Source organism: Rhinopithecus bieti, unplaced genomic scaffold (genome assembly GCF_001698545.2).
Source record: "Rhinopithecus bieti isolate Rb0 unplaced genomic scaffold, ASM169854v2 scaffold_7673, whole genome shotgun sequence".
NCBI lineage: Eukaryota > Metazoa > Chordata > Mammalia > Primates > Cercopithecidae > Rhinopithecus > Rhinopithecus bieti.
In genome coordinates, this window is record NW_016806375.1 from 5,206,499 (window position 1) to 5,220,598 (window position 14,100).

The 14,100-nt window shown below is 42.7% G+C and overlaps 1 protein-coding gene across 1 annotated transcript; it reads left to right on the plus strand.

The window, feature by feature from the left end:
* Positions 1–400: 400 nt before the first annotated feature.
* On the plus strand, positions 401–10,742 carry RBM22 (RNA binding motif protein 22). The gene is made up of 11 exons (XM_017875760.1): positions 401–571; positions 1,007–1,060; positions 2,263–2,292; positions 2,899–3,031; positions 4,646–4,746; positions 4,832–5,004; positions 5,830–6,030; positions 7,300–7,464; positions 8,232–8,320; positions 8,513–8,644; positions 9,658–10,742. Exons 1-11 carry the CDS (start codon positions 518–520, stop codon positions 9,786–9,788), a joined length of 1,263 nt encoding a protein of 420 aa, XP_017731249.1. The 5' UTR covers positions 401–517; the 3' UTR covers positions 9,789–10,742.
* Positions 10,743–14,100: the final 3,358 nt, after the last annotated feature.

Consider the following 14,100-nt stretch of genomic DNA (forward strand, 5'->3'; position numbering starts at 1 on the left):
AGAAGAGAGAGGGAAGGGACAGAGAGAGAGAGGAGAGAGAGAGAGAGAGAAAGAGAGACGAGAGCAGAGGAGAGAGAGAGAGAAGAGAAATAGAAAATCGACAGAGAGGTTACGAGAATAAATGAGACACTGGAACCGCAAGACGTTCGCCCAGCATTTGGCATAATAAGCGCCTCAGTTGTAGCGAACGCTGTTTTAATCCCAGCCTCTTATGTATTACGTCTTACTTTATTCTTTCGCCCAATTTTTAAATAAATCAACTGCACGTGTAGCCCTTCTTTCCAAGCCGGCAAAAACTCGAAGGAAACATCCAGGTACAATACACCAGCACCCCGATTGTTAAGCTTAGAAATTCCAAGAGCGGGCGACGTCATGACGCAAAGGCTCCGCCCCGGAAGAGGCACTGGATGCGTAATTAAGACGCCGACTAGCCCGGCGCTAGCCTCGGGGCTTGACGGGATTGTGGCGGTCCTCTCTCCCAACTCGGAAGCTACAGCTGCCTCCGGACTCTCTCAAGATGGCGACCTCTCTGGGTTCCAACACCTACAACAGGCAGAACTGGGAGGATGCGGTGAGTGTGCCTGCCGGAGGAGGATGGAAGGAGGAGGCGAAGCCGCGCACCTTGCAAGCTCGCAGGACAGGGTCTGCGGCGCGGCCGAAGGAATTCCGGGGAGGAGCCAACGCGGTAGCCTAGCTTTGGCCGGAGCAGGAGGCCGGAGGGCGATCCTCTTGCGGGCTTGAAGGGCGGGGGCTTAGCCGGGGTCCTGGGACCAGCGCCCTTTCCATCCCTGCCCCCTCCAGCCTATTCGAGCTGGTTTTCTTTTCTCCCGCCGCCTGCCGGAAGTGCAGACAGCGCCCCCTCCCGCGATCGGGTCGTGATGGACTTCGGGTTCCTGCCGTACCTTGTTCCCCACCCTGGCTTTCCGCCCCCTTGCCGCCCCAAGTGTCACTGAGGTGTCAGGGTCTTCGGAAGGTGGTCCTCAACCAGATTTCCCATTTTCACCAGGACTTCCCCATTCTGTGCCAGACATGCCTTGGAGAAAACCCATATATCCGAATGGTGAGTGATCGCGTGTGAAACGAGTTATTCATGTCCTGTCAGTTTTTGGTACTTGCACACTGTGAAGTGTTTCTCTTAGACAAGCAGAAAAAATGATGCTCTTTTACTAACCCAAGGTGCTGGACAACTTGCAAAGAACTGTCATGTGTATTCTCTTACTTACCAATCTGGTAATACTCCTGTAATGTAGGGGTAATCATGATAGCTAGTATTTGTTGAGCATTTACCTAGGAAATAGGTCTGCTTACCAGAAGGTGAGAGCGTTTGTGTCTTTTCATACAATAGTAGTGAATGGAGCTGGGATTTAAGTTCAGATATTCTGGCTTTAGGAATGTCAGCATGATAGGAGGAGAACCAGAACTAAAAACTAGGTTTCCTGACTCCTGGTCAAATGCCTTTTGGCCAGTGTACTTTATCTCTTTAAGCATTCCCCCTTTCTTATAAACAAGGGTAAAATTAGAACCAGTTAACAATAATTAGGTTAGGGCTGTATTACTGTGTAGTCGTAGAGATGTTGATATGTTAGTATGTTCAAGATGTTTGAATGGTTCAAGATGTTTGAATAGTTCTGTTTAAACAGAACATTTACTATATTCCGGGCATTGGCACAGGGCAAGTCTACAGTAGCTACCTTTTGACTAAACTTTGTAAAGTGGGCGGGCCATAGCTGTATCCTCTCTGATGTAGGGATTGTGGAAACCATTAGGAATGTTAGTTCTTGGGAGTGAACTTGGGAGCCAAAAATGAACCTAAGAGTTGTGGCTGTGGAAAGACACTCAGTTACCTAGTATTAGATGCATAGACTCTGGTTTTTTTCTTTTTTCTGTAGAGATAGCGTCTTGCTATGTTGCCCAGGCTGGTCTGGAACTCCTGGGCTCAAGCGATCCTTCCACCTTGGCCTCTCAAAGTGTTGGGATTACAGGTGTGAGCCACTGCCACCTGGCCCAGATCCATATTTCTTGAGATGTTATAACTTACAATATGTTGTTATAGTATGTTCCCTACCCTCTTCCCAAAAAAGTTTGGGTTTTGGTTGTTGTTGTTGTTGTTGTTGTTGTTGTTGTTGTTGTTGTTTTTCCCTCTCTCTCTAGGATGCCAGGGATTCCCAGACACATTTCTTGGGTTATGTTTAAGGAAATAGTAGACACCTGGCTTTTTTCTTTCTGTAACTCCAGTTCTTTTCTATTTTTTTTCTATTGTAGACCAAAGAAAAGTATGGGAAGGAATGCAAAGTAAGTATGTCTGTTAAAGAGTAATGATTTGTGTTTCATTTTTCTTTTCTCTACTAAATTAGCCTTCAGCTTACTAAGTTTTGAGGTCTTCCAGTAAAAATCAGTGCCATACAACTTTTATGTATTACTGATATATTCATTGGCTGGCAACTATTTATGTGGGAGGTAAGAAAATGAACCCTCTGATGTAGAGATTCTAATGTCAGTGGATGGTCATTGAAGGAGTTTGTATACCAGGTGGTATATGACTGTCCACACGAGCATTTTAGCTGAGGAGGAAAGTCATCCCTGTCAGAAGATTCTCAAAAACTTGTATGACACTCCCCACTCCCCCTAAAAAAAATTAAGGTTCAGATTATTATTGGTGCTTACCTCTAGGATGGGAAGAACTTTGACCTTTTGGCTATTTCATTTCTGTACTCTGAATTTTTGCTGGAGAAGGATGCTGAAAATTGTATTGAAACATCAAATCAACTAGATGGTTGCTAAGGTCTCTTCTAAACCGTACATTCAGGGATCTTTTCTTGAATGCCCCATTGTTATCAGATCTCCAGATTGCCCAGATCAGGACCATTAACATTCTGTGGCTCTTGTTTTGTGTTCCAGATCTGTGCCAGGCCATTCACAGTGTTTCGCTGGTGCCCTGGAGTCCGCATGCGTTTCAAGAAGACTGAAGTGTGCCAAACCTGCAGTAAATTGAAGAATGTCTGTCAGACCTGCCTCTTAGACCTAGAGTATGGTATGCTTGACCTGTCCAATAGATCTGAAAGTGTGCAGGTGCCTAAAACTACAAGCCAGTCTTTTGTCTCCCACTTCTCACCGTAGCTCTGGTTCTGATTTCACTTTGGAATGTCTGCTGTGGTCTGCTTTTCCCAGGAAAAGAACCATAATTAGGCTATTCTAGAGTCCTGAACAATGGTAGGAACTTAAGGAAAAGTTGGGAATTAATCAAAAGTGGCCTAAACCTTCATCTCTGTAGCCCAAGTGAGGTAAAAGGCATTGATCCTATGACAGATAATTTATTTGCCTTAGGCTTCTTTCTTGATCCAGAGCTTTTTTCCACCATGCCAACCAGAAGCTCACAGGGCAATTGTACTTTATTTTATTTTATTTTTTGAGTTGGGGTCTCACTTTGTCACCCAGGCTAGAGTACAGTGGTGTGATCACAGCTCACTGCAACTTTGAACTGCTGGGCTCACGGGATCCTCTTGCCTCTGCCTCCTGGTATACCACCACACCCAGTGCACGTGTGTGTGTGTGTGTGTGTGTGTGTCACTATTTTGCCCAGGCTGGTTTTGAACTCCTGGCCTCAAGCGGTCCTCCCACCTTGGCCTCCCAGAGCCACCACAGCCAGCCTAATTGTGCTTTAGACTTTTGTCTCAATTGTATTGTGAGAACTGATATATTGCTACTGTTTCAGAGTAACTGCTTTTGGGAGTAATTTTTTTTTTTTTAACAGTAGGTGACTTTTCAGAAAGATAATTTTCAACAAGAGTTTCTACTATTAAAGGAAAGGGAAAAATATGAGTTTATGTATGTTAAGTTCATTAGAATTACTCTTCTAGTCAGAGTTCTGGCCACATTTTATGTAATATTATTTATATGTTTGTTAAGGAGGTGTCTGGTCCTGGAGTACAGTGACCCTTACATTACTGTGACTATCCAGAGGATCTGTAGGACTAACCAAAGAAACCACTTTTACATTTACTTTAAGTAAATCATGTTGTAATAAAAAGTAGGTGCGTTACTAATTTACAAGTTGAATATTACCATGGGCACAGTTTTTGTTCATCTAAAATTTTCTTTTATAATTTTTTTGTTTTTGTTTTTGAGACAGGGTCTCACTGTTGCCCAGGCTGGAGTGCAGTGGCATGATCACAGCTCACTGCAGTCTTAACCTTTCCAAGCTCAGGTGATCCACCTCAGCCTCCTGAGTAGCTAGGACTACAGGTGCACACCACCACACCCAGCTAATTTTTGTGTTTTTTGTAGAAATGGGGCTTCACTATGTTGACCAGACTGGTCTTGAACTCCTGGACTCAAGCTGTTCATCAGCCCCAGCCTTCCAGAGTGCTAGTATTACAGGCCTGAGCCACCACACCCAGCCTAAAAGATATTCTAAAACATTGATTTCATCAAATTTCCTGACAGCTCAGGAATTTGGACAATTTCTTAGCATGCTGTGTAGCAGAAGTAACCTGATGGTGCTAAAGAGTTTGCATAAAAACATAGTAAGATCTCTGGTACTAAATAGGAAGGAGGGGAAGGGAAAGATGATGTATTCTGTGTGCGTGGTTAGTATGGATATGTTTTAAAATACATCTGAGGTCTCTTTCCTCTTTTTTTGTACCAGGCCTGCCCATCCAGGTTCGTGACGCAGGATTGTCTTTTAAAGATGACATGCCAAAGTCAGATGTCAACAAAGAGTACTATACACAGAATATGGAGAGAGAGGTATGCTGCCACTTTTTGGATAAAAATCCTAATGAATTGACACAGTCTGTATAATGTAGCTTTTGAATTTGTCATCCTCACTTAGATTTCTAACTCTGATGGAACACGGCCAGTTGGCATGCTGGGGAAAGCCACATCTACCAGTGACATGCTGCTCAAATTGGCCCGGACCACACCCTACTACAAAAGGAATCGACCCCACATTTGCTCCTTCTGGGTGAAAGGAGAGTGTAAGAGAGGAGAGGAGTGTCCATACAGGCAAGAGCTGAGCCTCATTTTCAGTATTTGCTTTCAGATGATTTCTCATCTAAGAAATGGGAGGTGCTAGCTTAAACTGTTTCTGCTTTAAAATCTAAAGGTCATACAACTAATGTGGTGTATCTGATGTCTTAGAACTATGAAATTTAGAAGAGCATGAATAAATTGTAGTTTTTACTTACAATCGAGCCTTGGAAACTAAATTGCTATGCCATACAATATAAATGCTGACCCTAAACCTTTCTACCTGAGAAGTACATCTTCACTGCCATGATTTAAATACTTGACTCTCAATGTATAGTTGAAGTCAAAGTAAGGTCAGACTACTAAAGGGTGTGTATTTTTTGGTTAAGACTGCCAAGCATCTGTATTAGGAGTTCTTAATTTGGGATTAGTTAACCCTACCCCCTAAAAAATAATATATGTGCTTTCTCTGGAGCTAGATCCATAGCTTTAATCAGATTCTCAGTGGAGTACAACACCCCAAATGTGTTAAGAATCATTGACCTAGAGAGGGGTAATCATGTGTCCCTTTCTGGGGGGCAGGAGGGGGCGGATCATGTCAAGAGTTTTTATTTATAAGGAAAGTTTGGCATCCTAGATGGCCTGATGGCTTTTAGGAGGCTAGGAATTCCTTTTGTCATACAGTAAATCTCTTGGTATTAGGTCTATTTTGGTAATTGTATTTTGGTAGAAACCATAGTTTCTAGTTCAAAAGGCACTTCAGAATATGTATCTAGGACTTTAATATGTAGCTACTCTTGGAAGATACCATTTTTTCACCTTTGTTTCACCTTTATGCCCTGTTTTTTGCTTGAATCATAGACATGAGAAGCCTACAGATCCAGATGACCCCCTTGCTGATCAGAATATTAAAGATCGATATTACGGAATCAATGATCCTGTAGCTGACAAGCTTCTAAAGCGGGCTTCAACAATGCCTCGGCTGGACCCACCAGAGGATAAAACTATCACCACACTATATGTTGGTGGTCTAGGTGATACCATTACTGAGACAGATTTAAGGTTTGTGGGTATAAGTTAAAGTTATTTTTGCTTTTAACTGCCCTGGGATAATTTATTTGCAAAAACTGCAAGCATGATCATTCTGTACAAAATCCATTTTTCTTTAGTCTCTCTACTGTTAGTATCATGCTGACTGGAATTTTTGTAAAATTGTCCTTTATGGTGCCACAGTAATAATGTGCTTATCTGGCTGGGCACAGTGCCTCATGCCTGTAATCTCAACACTTTGGGAGGATCTCTTGAGCTGAGGAGTTTGAGACCAACCTGAGCAACATAGTGAGACCCGATCCCTACTAAGAAATCAAAAAAATTAGCCGGGTGTGGTGGCATGTGCCTGTAGTCCCAGCTGTTTGGGAGGCTGAGGCAGGAGGATCGCTTGAGCTTGGGAGATCAAGGCTGCAGTGAGCTGTGATTGCGCCACTGCACTCTAGCTTAAGCAACAGAGTGAGACCCTGTCTCAAAACCAAAGCACAAAGAGTGCTTATCCATCCTGGCATATGGTAATAATGACACAGAATTCTATTTGACCTAACAGCCAGGTTTTAAAGGATGGCACGCATCTAAGTATGATTAATTATGTAGAGGAGGGAGAGCTTTGTGATGATAAAACTCTTATGGTTTAAATTGTTGGCTTTTTAAAGAGACTGGCATTTGATAAATTTGTATTATTTTTGGCTTGTATTATGCTTGGCTAGATGAGACATCTGGGCAGATAGTAATGGAAATTACCTCTTCCAAAGAGATAAAGTGGAGAAGAAACTCCTGTAAGTTTATAACCTGCCCTTGGTAGCCTGTCTCTGTTAAACCCTATCTAAGTGAGCTAGACAACCCCCAGGGGTTGGCAGACTTTTGCTATAAGAGGCTGGATAGTGAATATTTTAGGCATTGTGGGCCACATGCAGTCTCTGTCACATATTCTTGTTTTAAACACTCTTGGCTCATGGGCCTTGAGAGCTGTAGTTTGCCAACCCCTTATCTAGGATTTAGGGTCTGTAAGGAACCTATTAGAACCCCCTTTCCTCCATGGGAAAAAACCCTGAGATGTTTGAGAACCTTTATTTACTCATTATTTCTCTTTCCTTCTCTCAATAAGCAGCACCCACATTAGGACAAGATATGGGGGGGAAGACCTGAGGGTAGTTAGGTAGATAACCTTGGGGCCCACCTGCCTAGTAGTGTGTCACTGAAAGTTAACAATCCGTTTTCAGTCTCTTGGGAACATCTTTGTTCACTCCCATTTTCATTTTTTTTCTGCCTGTATCCCTTCAGAAATCATTTCTACCAGTTTGGAGAGATCCGGACGATCACTGTTGTGCAGAGACAGCAGTGTGCTTTCATCCAGTTTGCCACAAGGCAAGCTGCAGAAGTGGCTGCTGAGAAGTCCTTTAATAAGTTGATTGTAAATGGCCGCAGACTGAATGTGAAATGGGGAAGGTGAGAATTAAACTATTTTTAAGTGACATTTTGCTCAGATTTTTAAGAAACTATGTCATTGTCTGGAGACTAGTAGGCTATTGGTTAACAGTCTTAAATGAACAGGATCTTTAAAGAGATCTTTCAAAGGTCACTCTCTTTTTGATACTTGATTCCTGTGGATGTTGGGAGAACCCTGCTTTGGAAATGTATTCAGGGGTTTGTTGTATAATCTGCTCCTTTGAAGGTTCATGTTTTTGTGACTAGCTATTATAGGCCAAGTATAATAGCCAGGGCATGAAAGGTGAGTTTCAGGGTTTATAAATGAATTAGACCTAGATTCTGCCCTTAGAGGGTGATTGTCAAATGGAGAAGATAAAACAAGGAAGAATCGCTATTTTAAGTTTAAAAGTGATGATTGCATAAGAGAGACACGGGTGAAAGACTCAGTTCAAAGGGGGAACATGTCTCCAGCGTGGAACCAGGGAAGAGATGGCTAATAGCAGCATCTGCCTTTGTGGAGAGCTCCCTATGTGGTAAGCACAGTGCTAAACATGTATGTGTTGCCTCTTCTGGTCCTTATGATAGTTCTAGCAGGTTTTGAACCCAGGTCTTTTCTGGTGTCAAAACCTTTGCTCTTGTTCACTGTGCACAGTGGCATTTATGGGAAAAGTGTGTGCTGAGGAGGAAGTAGAGCGAAGGAACTCCATTGGACTGAGGAATTTAGGAAGCAGACATGTGAGATACGGTGGGCCAAAGTGCCGACTGTACGCATGTGTGTTTCCCAGATCCCAAGCAGCCAGAGGAAAAGAAAAAGAGAAAGACGGAACTACAGACTCTGGGATCAAACTAGAACCTGTTCCAGGATTGCCAGGAGGTGAGTGCAGACTTCCTGCTGACTTCAGAAGCTCCGTCTGCCCTGATGTTCCTATTTTGGAAGATGGGACCCAGGTCTTGTTCGTGTTGTCACTCTGCTCTCCCAGTAGGACCTCTGAGAATGTAAAGGTGGTAGAAACAGTGTTGCACAATTGTTCTCCCCTCTATGTGTTGACTATATTCTCTCCTCCAGCTCTTCCTCCTCCTCCTGCGGCAGAAGAAGAAGCCTCTGCCAACTACTTCAACTTGCCCCCAAGTGGTCCTCCAGCTGTGGTGAACATTGCTCTGCCACCGCCCCCTGGTATTGCTCCACCTCCTCCCCCAGGTAACTTCCATCTTCCTTCTTAGCCCAGAGAAATCCTTGTGAAAGTTCTGTCTCATAAACGTCACCATCACGTTCAACACGTCCAAATCCTGTGAGTTTGCTCTGTAGAAGTCTATAAGTAAAGTTGATCTGTTGGGATTTCTGATATTTTTTTTTCTCCTGCTCTGCCAAGGAGAAGAAAGGGGCCAGTTTTCTAAAGATCGGAGTATATGTGTCATCAGAGTAAGATTATTAGATTACAAAGATCTATCACCAATTTGTTCCCTTTTCTAAACTGAATGCTAATGGATGCCCTAGAGCACTATTGCTCAGTGTGGGCTGTGAGTGGGTGTCATTTTACAAAGTGTTTATCATCTGTCTGCCACCAGATCAGGAGCTTGTGCCAAAATGTAAATCAGTGAACCCCTTCCTTCATTGAGAAAGTCTTGTTACCGAAAAACTGTCAGATGAACTAAACTGTGCCTGGTCATATAATTTACATTCTGACTCAAGCTCTGTCTTTTCAGTGGCCAGAAATAGGTGGAAGACTGGCACTTTGTATAGCACTGCTCTACACAGTGTTAACTGTGGAAGGAAATCACAGGTAGCCAGTTCTCCTGTGGCAGAGAGCCCATACTCTGAAGTGAATCTGGTTTCTGAACACCCTCTATTCTGGTGTCAGGCATTAAGGTTAATGATGACACAGTCTTGCCATCAGCCTGATTTCTTCCTTATCTCCCAAATCCTGACTGAATCCTGTCTGGTAGGATTTGGCATGTTGGATACATAGCAGAGACTCAGATGATGTACTAGGCGATACCTTGTGTGCTGTGGAGTTTTTTGGACTCGGGGGGAAAGGTTTCTAAAACCAAGGAAATAACAGGTGGAAGCAAGTTTTGTGAACTGACATTTGCTTAAGCCCCATGTCAACCTTGATTTATGTGTAGATGGTTTTAACCTTAGCAAGATTGAGAGGTTTGAAAGGTTATCAAGGAAACTGCAAGCCTAACACATTTGTTCTCTCGTATCTGCAGGTTTTGGGCCACACATGTTTCACCCAATGGGACCACCCCCTCCTTTCATGAGGGCTCCAGGACCAATCCACTATCCTTCTCAGGACCCTCAGAGGATGGGAGCTCACGCTGGGAAACACAGCAGCCCCTAGCACCTTGTCACCACTCTGGGGCTCTGTGGAAGAAAGGGCACTTAAAACTCCCAGTAAATCTTGGAATAAATATATTTGTCCTTCCCTTGTAGTTTCCATGGTAGCTGAATGTGCTTAGATGTGGGCATTCGGAGACTGACAGCCATGCTTTCCTACACATGTTCAAAGGATCGATGGACCGTAAATAAGCTGCCGTTAACACATCTGGTTACTGCTATAACACGACTAATAAAGCCTAATGCCTGTTCCCCTTACCTGTGTGGGGGACAAGCAGATGAGTGAATTGGAATGTCCAGCAGAGTTACCATCCCAATTATATGTTCATTTTGTATATTTTTTGGGCGGGGGAATAATTGACCTGCGGTAAAACAACCTTTGACCATTTTTATGTCCATTGAGTATTTTCCTTTTCATCCTGTTAAAAAAAAAGATAACTAGTACTAATCATTGGAGTGGCCTAAGTGTGATTTAACTCTTTTGAAGTCACACCCTCAGAAAGATGAGTAGAAACCAGCACCAGCACAGCCCAGATCGTTTCTTTCCTCTCCTTTTCCTCATTTATTCCTAAAGGAATCTGACCATTTTAAGTCTCTACGGCCCAAAAAAAGACAAAACTAAAAATTCCTTTTTATTCCTGTCAACTGGATGGAAACAAATTTAATGGAGCTGTGTACCATTGAAGAAACCTGGTGTCTGGCATGAAATTACTGTAAAGAACTTCCTGTAAAACACGTTCTTTAACAAATGAAAAGCATTGGAGCGTGTGAATGAAAGACTTGTGACCTCCTGCTGGGACTCTGATAGTCGTCAGCATTCACCTTTGTGTGTCTTCAGTGTCTCATTGTCATCCCTGCTTCTGTTTGGTCTTAGAGTGTTTGGATATAACTGAATTGTAGATGGTAAAGGAAATTTGATGTGTTTTTGTTTTTAAATAATTAAAACGGGTCAATTTTTGAAATGTTGTCATGGGTTTATTTCTAGATTCCTCTTTATCCTTTGGTAGCTGAACTCAAGGTCAGTGGAAGTTATTTAATAGAAATGAGTTATATATTGTAAATTTTTTAAATGTTGCTTTAGACTTTTGATTATATCCATTCCATGATGATTTACTTATTTTATTATTTTTTTACCTCAGCCTATTCCTGGGTTAGATTCCATGATGATTTAAAAAGGCCCAGACCTTTTTAGTACTTACTTCAAAGGGTGATTGTGAGGTTGAAATAAGATAATGCACAGAAACACTTACGACAGATCCTGGTGTATGGTGGTTGATAAAGGGTAACTTTAAGAAGTCACCCAGCTGGGTGCATGCCGATAGTGCCAGCTACTTAAGAGGCTGAGGTGGGAGGATTGCTTGAGGCCAGCAGTTCAAGGCCAACCTGGGCAACATGGTGAGATCCTGTCTCAAAAATAGAATTTAAAAGGTCATCCTTAGGCAAGTCATTTTAAAAGGAAACAATTATTATAAATTCATTTTGCTGAAGCCAACTTTTTTTTTTTGAGATGGAGTCTTGCTCTGTCACTAGGCTGGAGTGCAGTGGTGTGATCTCAGCTCACTGCAACCTCTACCTCCTGGGTGCCTCCTGGGTTTAAGCAATTCTCCTCCCTCAGCCTCCTGAGTAGCTGGAATTACTGCGCCACCACACCCAGCTAATTTTTATATTTTCAGTAGAGATAGGGTTTCACCATGTTGGCCAGGATGGTCTCGATCTCCTGACCTCGTGATCCGCCCACCTCAGCCTCCCAAAGTGCTGGGGTTACAGGCGTGAGCCACTGTGCCTGGCCATTTCCTTAAGCCAATTTTATGCCACTTTTATCTAAAATGTTTACTTCCAAGGACATGCCCCATATGGCACCCTGTTTTAGATTTGCAGAATTTCTATTTTTCTCTCTAGAGAACTTAAATTGCCTTTTTTTTAAGATTTAAAAATCCATACTTAGACATTTTCATTTTATTGCTAGTAATGTCAAATGTGAAGCAATGTAGGATACTTCCAAGTATTTTTGTACCCTTTTGGGTCTTTTTTGATTGCCTGCTTTTGAGCATGTAAAGGATTTTTAGCCAATTTGTAAATGAGATGTGAATCTTAGGGATAGCATTTTAATAACTGCTAGATTCAATGATTTACATTTCCACATATACATACATACATACATGCCTGTCCAATTGTGTATTCTAATGTTGCTTTCTTGGGGAGGAGGAGATTCTAATTTTTGTGCAGTCTGGTTATGGATCTTTTTAAAAAAGATATTAAGTATAGAATAGCTATTCATCATAAATAAATCAGAATTATGAGCAATTAGATCTTGGCAAAAACTCTTGCTTGCCAAATTCCATTGCCTAGGACACACAGCTGGGTACACTTGGTGAAAATCAACTTTTGCCATTCCTAGGCTTGGCCTGTAAAACCCTCACCCAGTCCTGTGTGCTTTCTCCATCTGGCTGAATGCACAGAATTGTCTCTGGAAGACAGCAGAGTCACACAGTGGAGCCTGGGTTCCTCCATCACCACTTAGAAGACAATATTGCTATATGAGAAATTTTTGTTGTATTAAGGCATTGAGACTTGGGGATTTATCTGTTATAGCTGATAGTGTTACTCTAATAAAAATATAGATGTCCTCAAATCTAATAATAAAAGGCACTTGTTTATATAGTAGGTTTACACTGAGTGATGGTGTTTTCCTCTTTTTTTGAAAAATAGGGGTCTCACTACATTGCCCACGCTGGTCTCAAACTTCTGGGCTCAAGTGATCCTCCCACCTTGGCCTTCTCTTTGTTGGGATTGCAGGCATGAGCCACCGCGTCCAGGCAAGTAATGGTGTTTTAAACAGACTCTGGAGCCAGACTACCTGAGTTCAAATCTCAACTTCAGCTCCTCCCAGCTGTATAACCGGGTATGTACTTAATCTCTGTCTAGTTGTCATAAGGCCTCATCTCTTTACCCTTTTTGCTGCCTGTAATATTTTGAGCTCCTCCCACAGAAAAGGCTCAGAACTAAAGCAGTGACAGCCCATGGGGCAAACAGTGAGATGTAACATGTTCTGGAAGCCAAATCAGTGAGCCACTGTGACCTGAAATAAATGGAGGTGAACAGAGAGGAGTCTAGGGTAACCCCTAACCTCCCACCTCAGGTCTCTGGGTTGGTCAACTGAGTAGAAGGGTGTCTTTTCCTGAAACAGAGAATGCTGGAAGAAGAAAGGGAGATTGGGAAGTAGGGGTGGGAAAATATGAATCCCCTATGGGATCTGGTGAGTTTAAGATATTGTTAGGCCAATAGAAACTCGCAACCCAAGGGGAATGGAGCTTCAGGGAGATTAAGATTTGGATGGGCAGTGAAGTGGTGACAGCTGAAGCCCTGGCTGTGCAGTGGAATTCTTCAGGGTTGGCAGGTAGACCAATTTTTACACTTCAGTGAGTCTTAAGTTCTTGGATTTTTATGAGGCAAAGACCACCCTTTGAGAAATACTAGTATAGGATGAGATCACTTTTTTTTTTTTTTTGAGACAAAGTCTTGCTCTGTTGCCCAGGCTGGAGTGCAGTGGTGTGATCTCCGCTCACTACACCCTCCACCTCCCGGGTTCAAGCAATTCTCCTGCCTCAGCCTCCCGAGCAGCTGGGATTACAGGCACACACCACCATGCCCAGCTAATTTTTGTATTTTTTTTTTAGTAGAGACAGGGTTTCACTATGTTGGCCAGGCTGGTCTTGAATGCCTGACTTTGTGATCCACCTATCTAAGCCTCCCGAAGGGCTTGGATTACAGGTGTGAGCCACCACACCCGGCCAAGATCACTTCTAAGATCTGAAAATGTTACTCTTCTCAGATTCTGTAGTCTTTTTTTTTTTTTTTTTTTCTGAGATAGAGTCTCACTCTGTCACCCAGGCTGGAGTGCAGTGGTACCATCTTGGCTCACTGCAACCTCCGCCTCCCGGGTTCAAGCAATTCTCCTGCCTCTGCCTCCTGCGTAGCTGGAATTACAGGTGTGTGCTACCACACCCGGCTAATTTTTGTATTTTTTTAGTAGAGATGGGGTTTCACTATGTTGGCCAGGCTGGTCTTGAATGCCTCACCTTGTGATCCACCCATCTCAGCCTCCCAAAGTGCTGGGATTACAGGTGTGAGCCCACCAACTGATTCTACAATTAACATTTTGCCATATTGGCTTTATCACATATCTATCCATTTCTTTATGCATCCATCAATCTATTTTCTTTTTTTTTTTTTTTTTTTTTTTTTTTTTTTTTTTTTTTTTTTTTTTTTTTTTTTTTTTTTGAGCTAGAGTCTCACTCTGTCGCCCAGGCTGGAGT

What these genes read in the sequence shown, in the direction of transcription:
- RBM22 (XM_017875760.1), top strand. Translation starts at nt 518, where the DNA reads ATGGCGACCTCTCTGGGTTCCAACACCTACAACAGGCAGAACTGGGAG. An exon ending in CTGAATGTGAAATGGGGAAG is followed by an intron (nt 7,465 to 8,231) that starts GTGAGAATTAAA and finishes TGTGTTTCCCAG; the next exon opens with ATCCCAAGCAGCCAGAGGAA. An exon ending in TGTTCCAGGATTGCCAGGAG is followed by an intron (nt 8,321 to 8,512) that starts GTGAGTGCAGAC and finishes TCTCTCCTCCAG; the next exon opens with CTCTTCCTCCTCCTCCTGCG.